The 11,820-nt window shown below is 40.8% G+C and overlaps 2 protein-coding genes across 3 annotated transcripts; one reads left to right on the plus strand and one right to left on the minus strand.

Annotated features, from left to right (window-relative positions):
* The first annotated feature begins 2,686 nt into the window (after positions 1-2,686).
* si:ch73-15b2.5 (rho guanine nucleotide exchange factor 19) lies at positions 2,687-7,053 on the plus strand. 2 transcript variants are annotated; one of them, XM_054617173.1, is made up of 12 exons: positions 2,687-3,324; positions 3,415-3,576; positions 3,656-3,720; positions 3,821-4,119; positions 5,008-5,168; positions 5,265-5,417; positions 5,522-5,651; positions 5,764-5,838; positions 5,987-6,100; positions 6,207-6,355; positions 6,509-6,673; positions 6,776-7,053. In XM_054617173.1, the coding sequence occupies exons 1-12, from the start codon at positions 3,089-3,091 to the stop codon at positions 6,819-6,821; spliced, it is 1,755 nt and encodes a 584-aa protein (XP_054473148.1). In that variant the 5' UTR covers positions 2,687-3,088; the 3' UTR covers positions 6,822-7,053. The 2 variants fall into 2 exon arrangements, with proteins under 2 accessions (XP_054473148.1, XP_054473149.1); XM_054617174.1 differs by having other exon boundaries at positions 2,689-3,324; positions 6,008-6,100.
* A 116-nt stretch (positions 7,054-7,169) lies between these two features.
* On the minus strand, positions 7,170-10,232 carry cplane2 (ciliogenesis and planar polarity effector 2). The gene is made up of 5 exons (XM_054617175.1): positions 9,960-10,232; positions 8,864-9,016; positions 8,622-8,746; positions 8,334-8,473; positions 7,170-8,207 (listed from the first exon to the last, which is right to left on the minus strand). The coding sequence occupies exons 1-5, from the start codon at positions 10,072-10,074 to the stop codon at positions 7,985-7,987; spliced, it is 756 nt and encodes a 251-aa protein (XP_054473150.1). The 5' UTR covers positions 10,075-10,232; the 3' UTR covers positions 7,170-7,984.
* Between the last annotated feature and the right edge of the window lie 1,588 nt (positions 10,233-11,820).

An 11,820-nucleotide genomic window follows, 5' to 3' on the forward strand; every position in this document is an offset into this window, starting at 1 on the left:
CCCCCTCACCCTCTGCCTGTCCACACGGACTCCCGAGCTCCCCCTGTACCGAGTCCCTCAACAGACGTCCTCCGTACGTGTACCCCTCCTGCAGACACGACAACAGTATTCCAGAATCCGGGGACTAAGGTACAGCCTGGCCACACAGAGGGGAATACTGAATCGGATGAGGTGATGAACAGCCCCATGCTCCCCTACCCTGAGGAACTCTCCCCCATCCAACCCATGGAGCAGGAGGCCACTGAGTCTCACACCGCTGATGCCACAGAAGGCTGTCTGAGTGATGTCAGCCAAATGGACTCGGTTGAAATGGAGTCGCCCACGGCCTCCCAGGGCGTAATGGCCTCTGAGAGGGACCAGCCTGAAGGAGAGCACTGCTCCAGCTCCGATAGCATCCCGTCGTTGGCTGCCGCTCTGATGGAACTTCACGAGCTGCTGGTTTCCAACAACCGTGCTCAGTCCCAAAACCGCAGCACCTCCTGCTCCCCATCGCATCCATTCAAACAGGAAACAGATGAAGTGGCCCCCGAGCCATGCGCCCCAACGTCCGAAAACACCCAGGGGATCCCCTCTACTGCCATTTCAGCCGGTGCAGAACCAAACGATGCCAAAGCCGACCATGCTGCTGCTGTGTCTGATGAGGGACCATCTAAGTGTCTTGTGCCTGACCCCTCTGGCCAGGATGAGCATCTGGGCGGGGATACAGCAGAAACTGTGGAGGTACGAGGACCACCGCAGTGTCCAGATGGCTCCGTCGAGATGAAGGCAGATGGATGCGGGCAAGACGACGCAAATAACATCAGCGGTTTTGAGCCTGAGCCAGAGGTTCCTCCTGATCTTGCAGAGGACCTGGAGTTCAGGGAACCTCCTGAGGGACAGCAGGGGAGAGGGGTTGCAGACGGACGAGCCTCTGGCACAAACACCCCGGACACTCCTGGCCTCCAAACTGAGGACACTTTTCTCAGCCCCCTGTCCATGGCAGTGGGCTCACCTGCGGAAGTCTCTTGCGCCTCCTCCCCCCCTTCCCCTCCACATGCTCAGGCTCCCCAGCTTACATCTCCAGCCCCTCTTCTCCCTTCTCCGCATCCCTTTACAGAACACTTTCCCGCTGAGCACATCCAGAGAATCCAGGCAGCAGGGTTTTCTGCCAGGGAGGCTGCAGAGGCGCTGGAACAAGCCCACGGGGTTGTGGAGCTTGCTCTGCTGGCACTACTAGCCCGCAGTATCACTGTGCCCACCAAGACTCCTAAGTAGTCATACGAGTCCCCAGCCTCCAAATTCAGCATCTGTCTTATTTATACCTTGTTACGGAACCCGATGTCTCAGTCCCTCCTTAGCAGGGAGCACGTGTAAACACAGGGAAATGCTGTCTCTTGGGTTTTTTTAATAGAATATCCAAGAACAAAAAGGACAACTGGTAATACTTTTCTGGATATTGCAGATATGTGAGGTGTGTTTGCATGCAGATGTTTTGGGTGGCCACCTGTTTCATTGGTTTTTAGAGATTTGTTATGGTAGATACATTGTTTTTTTTTCTTGTTTTGTCGTCCAACTTTGACACATTATTAAATGCCCAATGTATGATTGAATATTTAGCCATTGAACATTGTTATAATTTCACCTTTAATATGTGTCAAAAAAATATTGTTGTCTAAGTTGTGGAGCTTCAATTTAAAAAAAAAAAAAAAAAAAAAAAAGTGTTACTCCTCTCTAGAAAAACACTGGTGAGCTATAGATCATTCAGCACAAATATGGATATTTGAAGCTATTTGCTGATGAATAAAGCGTCATGTTGATTTTTATGTTTGTAGCCCCTTCACAAATCAGAACCCAATGATGAAAAGCCAACTTGTGAAAAGTGCAACAGTTTAGAAGGGCTTAGTTTACAAAAAATTTGTCCAGATAAGTGGAAGCCACCTTTTATCCGCGGCCGTTATCACACCAAAATATCAATGGAGCCACAAGTGCGTTTGTTGACGTCTGATCAGAGATGGCATTTTTTTTTCAATTCAGTAAGTGTATTACGGAAGGTATCTTGTACTGTATGTATTATTTTTCCACAGTTGGAAAGTTTTGTAATGTGTAGTTACAAAACTGTTTGTAGCTCCTGTTCAGAAAGTCCTTTTATTTTGTGACAAATCATCACAGTGTGTTCATACCTTAAAATCATCCATTTTCATTTTGTAATCTGTTATAATATTGCCATGTCAATACATCATATATCAAGGATTTTAATGGATTTATTTGAGTCATATACCAACAACGTTCAGGCGATGGAATTATCTTCTTTTATCTTGTATGAAATTTTAAATTGCAAATAAAATGGAACTAGTATTTGTACACTGTGAATTCATTTTGTTCTTCCTGTAAGTAAATGCAGTTTGACTGGAGCTGCACTTGAATAATTATGTCACATTATTTTTATACATACACAGCAACAACAAAATCAATGTACCCAACTAGACCAAGTGTTTGATACTACAGAAAAAACAAACGGGGAATGCTACAATACACCAATGCAGGTCAAATGTCACTGCCAATTTAACATCAAATCAAAGCATTTTTCCAGATTAATGGTTAATTTGATGTTTTTGAGTCGTCCACAAAGCTCACAAACCACCATGCAAAGTTTATTTGAATCTCTTCAATTTCCTTTGTGCAGTGCATTGTGGGAAAATGGTGTTGCCAATCCTGTTTTTCCCTAAATTTCCCAAAGGCCAAGGTGATGTTGACAAATTGCTTGTTTTGTTCATTCAACAGCATTAAAAAAAAAAACATATTACATTTCCTACCTTAGAAGACCAGCAGGTCACCTTTCATTCAGCCTTAATTAGTATGAACTGATCTGGGACAGAGCCAGCAAATGAAAAGCAGATTGCCAGAAGCTTGAAAAAAAAAGCCACACCTGGTTCCAGTTTATGTGATTGCTGCTAGTGAAGCTCCCACTGCATACGATGATGTGGCTCTGGGGCAAATGAAGGAGCATTCAGTAGATAAACACATCAACATTTACTACTTGCTCAGGAATTTCAAACAAAGAGTCCTGGTGGCAGCCTTGTGTGAGAGAACAGTTCCAGACTGAAGCGTTATGGCTCAATTTGACGCCACGGATGAAAACAGCCACTGTTTGAGCAGCAGCACTATCGCTAATCTATACTCCTGCTTTGGAGATAGTCATCCAGTGAATCATTTGATTTCACAAATACAAACCATGTGGACAAGAGAGGCGCTTTCTTTAGAGTTTTCTCTGGAATCCAGTAGCGCTCAGGACAGTGGAGGCCTTGGTGAGAGCAGTGACTCCCCGAACCAGCTGGAGGACTGCAGGTAAGGACCACATGGTGCCTCTGGAAAACCTCAGTAAACCTTGTGTGTAGGATTATGACGATTAAATATCTTTGACCTTTTTTTTTTTAGTTCTTCCACAGACATGTCTTCAGCTCTCCGGTCAGTAGCTTTAATGCGCACATTGGATTTGAAAGAAATGCAATGTGCACATGGGCCAAAGCTGTTCTCAGTAGTTGAGGAGGACAATCAAACTTTTTCTCCATTAGATGATCAGGATAAAAGTACAGAAGGGTAAGAGAGGCTTTAAATCTTTATAGCCTTTACAATCTTTTATACTTTTAATTAAATGTGGCCTGCTTTACAAATCCAGGGCAGCAGATCCAAGTGAGGAGGAAGGACTGAGTGAATTATTCCAGTCAAAGTTCATTAATTTTTGTAAGTTAATCTTTTTCTTTGTGCTTCGTCAGTCATTGAATAGTTTTATAATTAGAGGAATGTAAAGTAACTTGTCTGTATGTCTTGCTTTGCTCTGCAGTTCCACTGTATCAGGACTACTTTCTGCAGCCGATGAAAGATGATCTGCACAGACTGAGCAAGAGTTTTGTGTCTGAACTGCTAACGCCCCAATGTCTGCCGGGTTTGCAGTCCCAACTCGTTGCTAAATGCCGCTCTGAGCCCACATCCCATCAGTTAAACCCTCCTGAAGCGACTCCGTCCTCACCTCTACCTCGCCCTGTCAGGGTGACTCCATGTACCCTTTGGCAAGATCTAGAAGAGGTGAAGGCATCTGGTCTTCTCAGCAGCTTGACAAACAGAGAGATTCGCCTTCAGGAGGTGTGGAAAGCTCTTTATTTCCTGTTTAACACTCCGTTATAATCCGTATATGTTGCATTCTAGAGCGGTGTTGTATAATTGAAAACAAGTGGCATTACAATTGCAGATATGATTATGTAAAAATGAACAAGACAGAAGTGTAGAAAAATGATTGGCCTTGTGACACTGTAATCCTCATTACACACCAGCAAATGATTGGAGGACTGTGACGTGGGGGGGGACAACTTTTTTGAGCAGCATTTTAAGTGTTAAGTTTGGCAGGAGATAAGGGTTAAACCTCCCCATTTTCAGTTGGATAACCATGCTAATGATGTACATACAGCATTTAGCAGTTATAGTGGCCGTTATATATGCTTACATTGAGAATATTGACAGCTGACGTTTGATATGTAACCCTTACCGTGTTAACATTTTTAGCATGTCAACTTTTGCATATTAAAATTTAGCATGTAACTTAAGAGTGTAGCATAACATTTAGCACGTTACCCTTCAAATATTTACTTTAACAGTATACAGGCTGTACTTGTGTATTGCAGGATGAGCTTGCCGTTTGTATATTCCTATTGTCAACAAACCCCATGAGAAGACTTAAGTGCATCTCTTAATGCTTTCTTACCTTTTGGCTCTATCCGGTGCACACAGCCTCTGCATCCATTCCTCTTCCTTTTTAAAGGCTCAGTAACTTCATTAACAGCTAATGCATTAGTAAAATAGTCACCAGCTGCATGGGAACTATTTTCAAAGATAAAACGGGTCTAAATGTTGTGCAGATTTTTTTCATGGGATTAGCTGACAATAACAAACAAAATCATCAGTCTCAAATTAAAGTTTAATAGAAACATCTCTAGAAATCCTTAATTCCTGTTGTCTCGTTTTCCTCCTCTAAAGTCCATGTTTGAGTTAATCGGCTCTGAAGCGTCTTATCTCAGGAGCCTCGGAGTTGCTGTCAATCATTTCTACTCATCGAAGGCACTGAAACAGACACTGAATCAAATGGAGCATCACGTTTTGTTTTCCAACATCCGTCGCGTGATGGCAGCCAGTGAAAAGTGAGAGCTCTTCATACCTGTACCTCCTCTTGTATGTTTGAACTGTTTTTTTGTTAGTGTGTATGCTGAGCTGGTTTGGTTTCATGTCTCCTCTAGGTTTCTTATAGATCTGGAAACACGACTGGGAGAGAGTGTGTTAATATCTCAGGTTGGAGACGTTGTGCTGCAGCACTGCTCCAAGTTTCGCAGCCTCTATGTGCCTTATGTGACTAACATGATGTACCAAGAGACTCTTGTCAACCAGCTGCTGTAAGTTTCTGCTCTGTACTTGATGCCGCAGCTGGTACATGCTACTCCACCACACCAACCGTTACATTAGATCTATACGATTGTATCTTTTTCTTTTCTTCAAGGCAGCAGAACAGAGACTTTTTGTGTTCAATCAAGAAGCTTGAGAGTGACCCAGTGTGTCAGAGACAGAGCCTGAAGTCATTCCTTGTCCTTCCCTTTCAGAGAATTACTCGTATAAAACTCATCCTTGAGGTAGGCATCTGATGATATTTGAATCATATGCATCCAAATACATCTTTTGAACTCGTATGACGCGTAACATAAGTCAACTAACCGCTTCTGTTGGGTTTTTCTTTCATTTCAGAGCATCCTGAAGCTGACTGAACCAGACTCTGACTCAATTTCAAATCTTGAAAAAGCAATTGAAGCGATCCATGAGGTAATGCAGTTTAACATTCAGGTGTTCAAAGATGCACATTTATGCTAAGACAGAAGAACAGGGGAATGAGCTTGTTATTGGAAGGGTGTTGAGCAGTTGAATTGCTGTTTTAAATGACTTTAAAAGTAAACTCTGATCATTCAAAAAGGCCATCGTTTGCTCTGACCAGATAGTGACAGAGTGTGACAAGGGGGTCCAAAAAATGAAACGAATTGAGGAACTGGTTTGCCTGGAAATGCTGCTGGACTTTGACAAAGTTAAGGTGACAAGTGTTTTTTTTTTTTTTCCTCTAACGGAATTTAGTGTGAACTGCAGGTTACATAACAGTCTGCTACACATTCTGACTAACTGCATCTTCCTCCATCCAGTCAGTCCCTCTGGTTGTAAGCGGGCGTTTCCTGGTGCACCAGGGTCCCATTAGACAGCTGACTGTGGAGGCCACTTACACCTCAAGAGTGTCATTGAACAGCATCTACCTCCACCTCTTCAATGACCTTTTGATCATCTCCTCGAAAAAGTATTTCAACAGATTGCAAAACGGGGCAGTTAACTAATGATTCCTTTTTTCATTTTTTAAAACCACTAATCCTAATTTCTTATTTGGTGATACACTGAATTTTCCTCACATTTGTGTTTGCCTTTTAACCGCACTGCCCCTCTCTCACGTCAGGGCTCCGAGGTTCACAGTTATGGATCATGCTGCATTCCCCTCACATGTGCACGTTGAGCATCTGAAGACTGAGGTCCTGGGTTTACCCCCAGACTCCTTCCTGCTGCATCTCTCCCAGAGTCACACCGGACAACCGACTGCCATGATTCTTGTTGCGTACACAAGGTACAAGTGGACATCTTCTATATTTCGATACATTTTTAGTGACTAATACATCTCCTAAAGCAGCGAGTCATTTATCTGGGATTCTTGTCTGTTTTTTTGCAGGTCAGATAAAGAGGAGTGGATGAAGGCGCTGTCATCTAAACAGTGATGGAAATATGATTGTGCAATTTTGATTTTATATAAAACAATCTAAGGTAGTTTTTAACTTGCAAATTACTTATACAGTTTAATAATAGAAAGATTTATATAAACTTTACTGCACTTATTAATTTTGATAATGGCACTCTAGAGCACAATGCAACACAATAGGGATTCCCACATGCACTGAATTTGTCACAATAAACACACACAACATATTGGGGGAAGATTTTTTTGAAATATTGGAATATATTTTTTCACTTGTATTAAAATGACCTCTTTTAAGCCATGTGCCCTAATTCTTTTTTTAAACTTCGGACTTTGTCAGATCAGCCTGATGCAACAAAAAAATTGCCTCAACTGAAAAAAGATATTAACAAGTGACCTTGACAAAAACAGCCCTGATCTTCTCAATGTGAAATACTGACAAAATATTTAATACATAATCTCACAGCAATGATGTTTTGACTGTGCTGGTGCTTTTTAAATGACATTAACAGGAATCCATGAAATCTGTAAAAAGGCCTTATGGAAAAGCAAGCTGATTACACATTCTAGCTTTATCACATTAGTTTAACCAATAGTACCAGACAATAGCTGGTCTCATATCATGATATTGATCGAACACCCTGCTAACATAAGGTGGGTATTTTAAAACACACAGCAGGGATTACAGCATTAGAGGATAATCCATTTAATCTCAACAGCAGCTTCAGTCCTCATCCTGACAAATCCGGAAAATCTGTTGCAATCCCACAAAGGCAGTCACCCAGATGTGACCTTACCTGGACCCTACAGTCGACTTGAACTCAACTGACTGAAAAAAATCATGTTCAGTATTAAAGGGGACATCATATGCTAATTTTCAGATTTTCTTAAAACCCCTCTCCTGAAAAAACATCCTGCTGTAATTGGCTTGCGAGAAAAATATAGCACACCTTTGGGGAAAAAAGTACTTCTTAATCCATGGCAGGAGATACTTAGATGGAGAGCAGTATATTCTAATTAGCCTGCATGTGACATTGGGAGTGGAGTGAAATCTGAACGGTTAGGTGAATTGCTGGTCTGATATAGGCAGCCAAGAAACCTTGTTGTGTTGTAGGTTGGTAGGCACTCCGGATACCCAAATGTATGTGCACAAGCACTGAGAAAGTGAAGTCACGATATGTCCCCTTAAAGGAGAGTCACTGTCTCCTGCTGTGAACGATGGCTGGCTGATCCAGCTGTAACACAGTCCTGATGCCACAGATTCTCCGCCAGGCAGTTGAGAAGTGGCGCTACGTCACCCAGCCCGTCACTGACCTCCCCGCCCACACGCAGCACTCGTAAGTTCCACGTCTCCTGGAAGTCCCTCACGTCTCTCTCCGGCACATCACAGTGCATGAAAAGGTCAAATCTGAAGAAAACATTGAGGTCAAATGCTCATCTCTGTATTGATATAGTAGTTATAAATGTAGCCCATCACTGAAACTACTACATAAAAATCAACATTCAAGTTTTATAATAGACCATAAGAGGATACTTGGTGCCAACCACCATTTTCACAACACGTCCCACAGATGTCCCGGTCCATTTAGTAATTTGATTTGACAGATCGTCAAAGGATGTTCTGTCAGTGAAGGAGAATAGGAAAAGGACGCAATCCACCTGCTCCTTACAGGCCTGGAAGACACAGGGAACAGTGATTTTACAAAACATTTGGGAGATGGTGTTAGGGTATTTATTTTGAGCTAGTATATGGGTGTATTGCTTTTTCGGTTTCTGTTATAACTCAATACAATATGTTGTGGTAAAACACTTTTATACATACTGGAAGCAAATGGTCAAATCTACGCAAAGTGTTCTCTCCACAGTCCCACAGCTGCAGACGGAAGAAAAGCACTCTACCATTCTCTCTCAACTTCACCGGCCAATACACCACCGTCGTTTCAATACCTTGAAGAACAGATAAATTGGAATGAATATTTGTTTGATCTCATGAGCTTTTAAGTTGAAAAGCTAATTGTGTAATCTACTCTAAAAGCAACGGACTCACATTGGTTCTGGACCTACCTGTGGTTTCATAGTGCAAGTTAGGAATATTCAGGCCTGCAAGACGTGCAGCAAGAGAAGTTTTCCCGACTCCACTCTTGCCAGAGAGGAAGATCTTATAGTGAACTGTGTCCACAGCTACATGTGGGGGCATCACCGGGGACTCCAAGAGGCCTGTAAAACAAGTTTTAAAAGGGCCGTCTAAATATTTAATATTGTGTACTGCTTGGAATTCATACTCTCCACATGGACCTACAGCTGTGTACTTGTATCACAAGCTAATGTCCGATGCTTTACTTTCAGTGTCGAGACGGTGTGCTGGTCAAAGATCACAGTGTAACTCTTTGGGATTAAAAGTAGGGTGTTAATATTGTACATGGCAGCGTGGAAGTAGCTTAAAGTCTATCTTATTTTATGTCAATCTTAGATATCTGGAAATGATTATCCAGAGTTGAAAACTGAGTCATTAGACACATCACAAATCCTTTAAAACAATTAACACTCACACAACAATCTTAGGCTTTTTTGTTATGTCATCTGATTTCATGTTGATTGTCCAGTAAAACAGTACACTAAAACACTTTGAGTAAGGCTTGTTATACATTATTTTCTTTACATTGTTCTGTTAAAAATGATGAAACATATGTTTAGCCTTGATATATTGTTTACAGATGATACCAACTCTTCCTACATCTATAGGCCATAATGACAAAACCAACATCATGTCTTTAAAAAATATCTAAAACAGTGTTGCTGTTTACTTTATGGGCATTTAGATAAAATAAGATAATCCTTTATTAGTCCCGCAGCGGGGAAATTTACAGGATTACAGCAGCATAGATATAGTGCAAACAAGGTACATAGTAGAAAAAACAAAAGTATTTTAAATAAGTAAGTAAGTAAGAAAAATAAATAAAATCCACAATAACTAAAATATAAGTAGTTATAGTATTGCACAGATTTATTAGTGTTTTGTTACTTATGATAAAATGAGAATATGTGAAGGTTTTCTTAGTCTAAAAATATGTACTGTAGAACAAATATCCTTAGATACTTTGTTGTATAAGCACAGTTGCACATCCATTGTGATTTAACAAAAATGTCACTTTTGTCATACCGAATTTTTTGCGTCTCTTCTTGTGCAGAATTTTGCTGAAATATTCTTTGCTGTCTTTACATTGATGCCAGTCAGCTACTACGACTGACCCGGAGGAAGGAGGAACTCGTGCCATGTTGTGCTAGTTATGCTGCTCAGCTAAAGTTAGCATCACACTGCTACAGTCAGTGTTTCATCAAACAAGTCACACTGTAGCGGCACGAGACGGTTCGTTAAACCAGTGTTAGTGTAAAAATACTGGTAACAGTCTTTTATCATCATAAAGTGCTTTAATAACGAATATTCTCGCCAAATAGCGTGTTAAGCCTCAAAGTGCAGCCAGCTGATCAAAACTTCCGTAAACTAAAACGTCACTTGACGACCGCTTCCTGACGTCACGTATCCATGGGCAGAACCCGGAAGCTGACAGGAATATCCAACGTCACTTCCGTTAGCTGCTGTAATTTGTGATGTTCAGGTTTTTCAGAAAGTTGGCAATTACGTATTTTTTTTCGTTTTTAAACTAAAACAAAAATATGCATTCAAAAGGCAATCAATGTGAGTTAACTTTAGATATGTAGACTCATATAGTTGCAGCAGATGTAATGATAACGTTTCAGTTATGTTAAGATTTTCTTTTTTTAAGTTATTATTATTATTTTTATTATTATTATATTTAACAGTGATTTGAATATTTCTGCGCCGTCGTCCGCTATTTGGCCTCAACTCTCACATCACGTTAACAACAGTATCATGAAATATTCCATTTTATACCGCATGTCCAATGTTGTTGAGTCCAAGTGCACTGGAAGGGGATTTTACAGGTAGTACGTGAATGCAGCATTGCTTCGCTTCGCCCACCGCCAGAGGTCACCAAACTCCAGCGTTGAAACGTTAAATGCAGGGAGGAGATATTAGGCATCAATATACCCTGTGAGCTCTGACAGTCTGGACACCACTGCTCCCCATCGTCATGGTCCCAGATATGGAGTCCACACTCGATGGTAGTTTGCATTGGTGGGAAAAAAGTATCTATGACTGTGCTATCTTCTCCTTGCTGCATAAGGAGTGAGAATATAAGGAAGGCATACACACAACCAACTCTGCTCCCAGCAGACCACATGACACATGACAATAAAACATGACAATAAAAACCTGTGCAATACTTTACACTGTGCAATAATAGTTAAAATAGTTTTTTCTGTCTGTAAATATAATATTTCAGTTATTGTTGATTTTCTACTGTTTTTTATTGCTTATTTATAATACTTGTTTTTTATTTTATTTAAATGTTTTACTTTTATCTTGTCTTTCTTCTACTATGTCTCTTGTGTGCACTTTACTCTATGCTGCTGTAAGCCTGCAAATTTCCCCGCTGCGGGACTAATAAAGGATTATCTTATCTTATCTTATCTTATCTTATTATTGGTATGGAAAAGTTACATTCAGAGAATTGTTTAATTTTACACATTTAGCGTTGTAAGAAGGGTTGGTTAAATTAACTGTTTAAAGTAAAAAGATCTCTCTCAATTTGAGGTAACCTAACCCGTCTGTTTTTAATTACAGTTTAAAAACTCAAGATTTTGGCCCTATCTCAAAGTCACAAGATGTTGTGTAATCCAGCTCCAGTGATCCATCTGATTCAAGCCATTATAGCCATAATGTGACACTATAATTAATTTATATTCTGCTGAATTTCAGATTTATATCAAACTACCTAATATATTATTATTCTGAAGCCTAAATGGGCAATCAACCAACAAGCCTCTTCAGTGTTTTTTTGGTCCCTATTTTATAAACTGGGCTGACTGCATGACTCACCTTCTCAGCATTCACCTCTATAAGGTTGTTGGAAAATATGATAATAACATTGACAGTGAAC

This window comes from Anoplopoma fimbria, chromosome 17, assembly GCF_027596085.1.
Source record: "Anoplopoma fimbria isolate UVic2021 breed Golden Eagle Sablefish chromosome 17, Afim_UVic_2022, whole genome shotgun sequence".
Taxonomy (NCBI): domain Eukaryota; kingdom Metazoa; phylum Chordata; class Actinopteri; order Perciformes; family Anoplopomatidae; genus Anoplopoma; species Anoplopoma fimbria.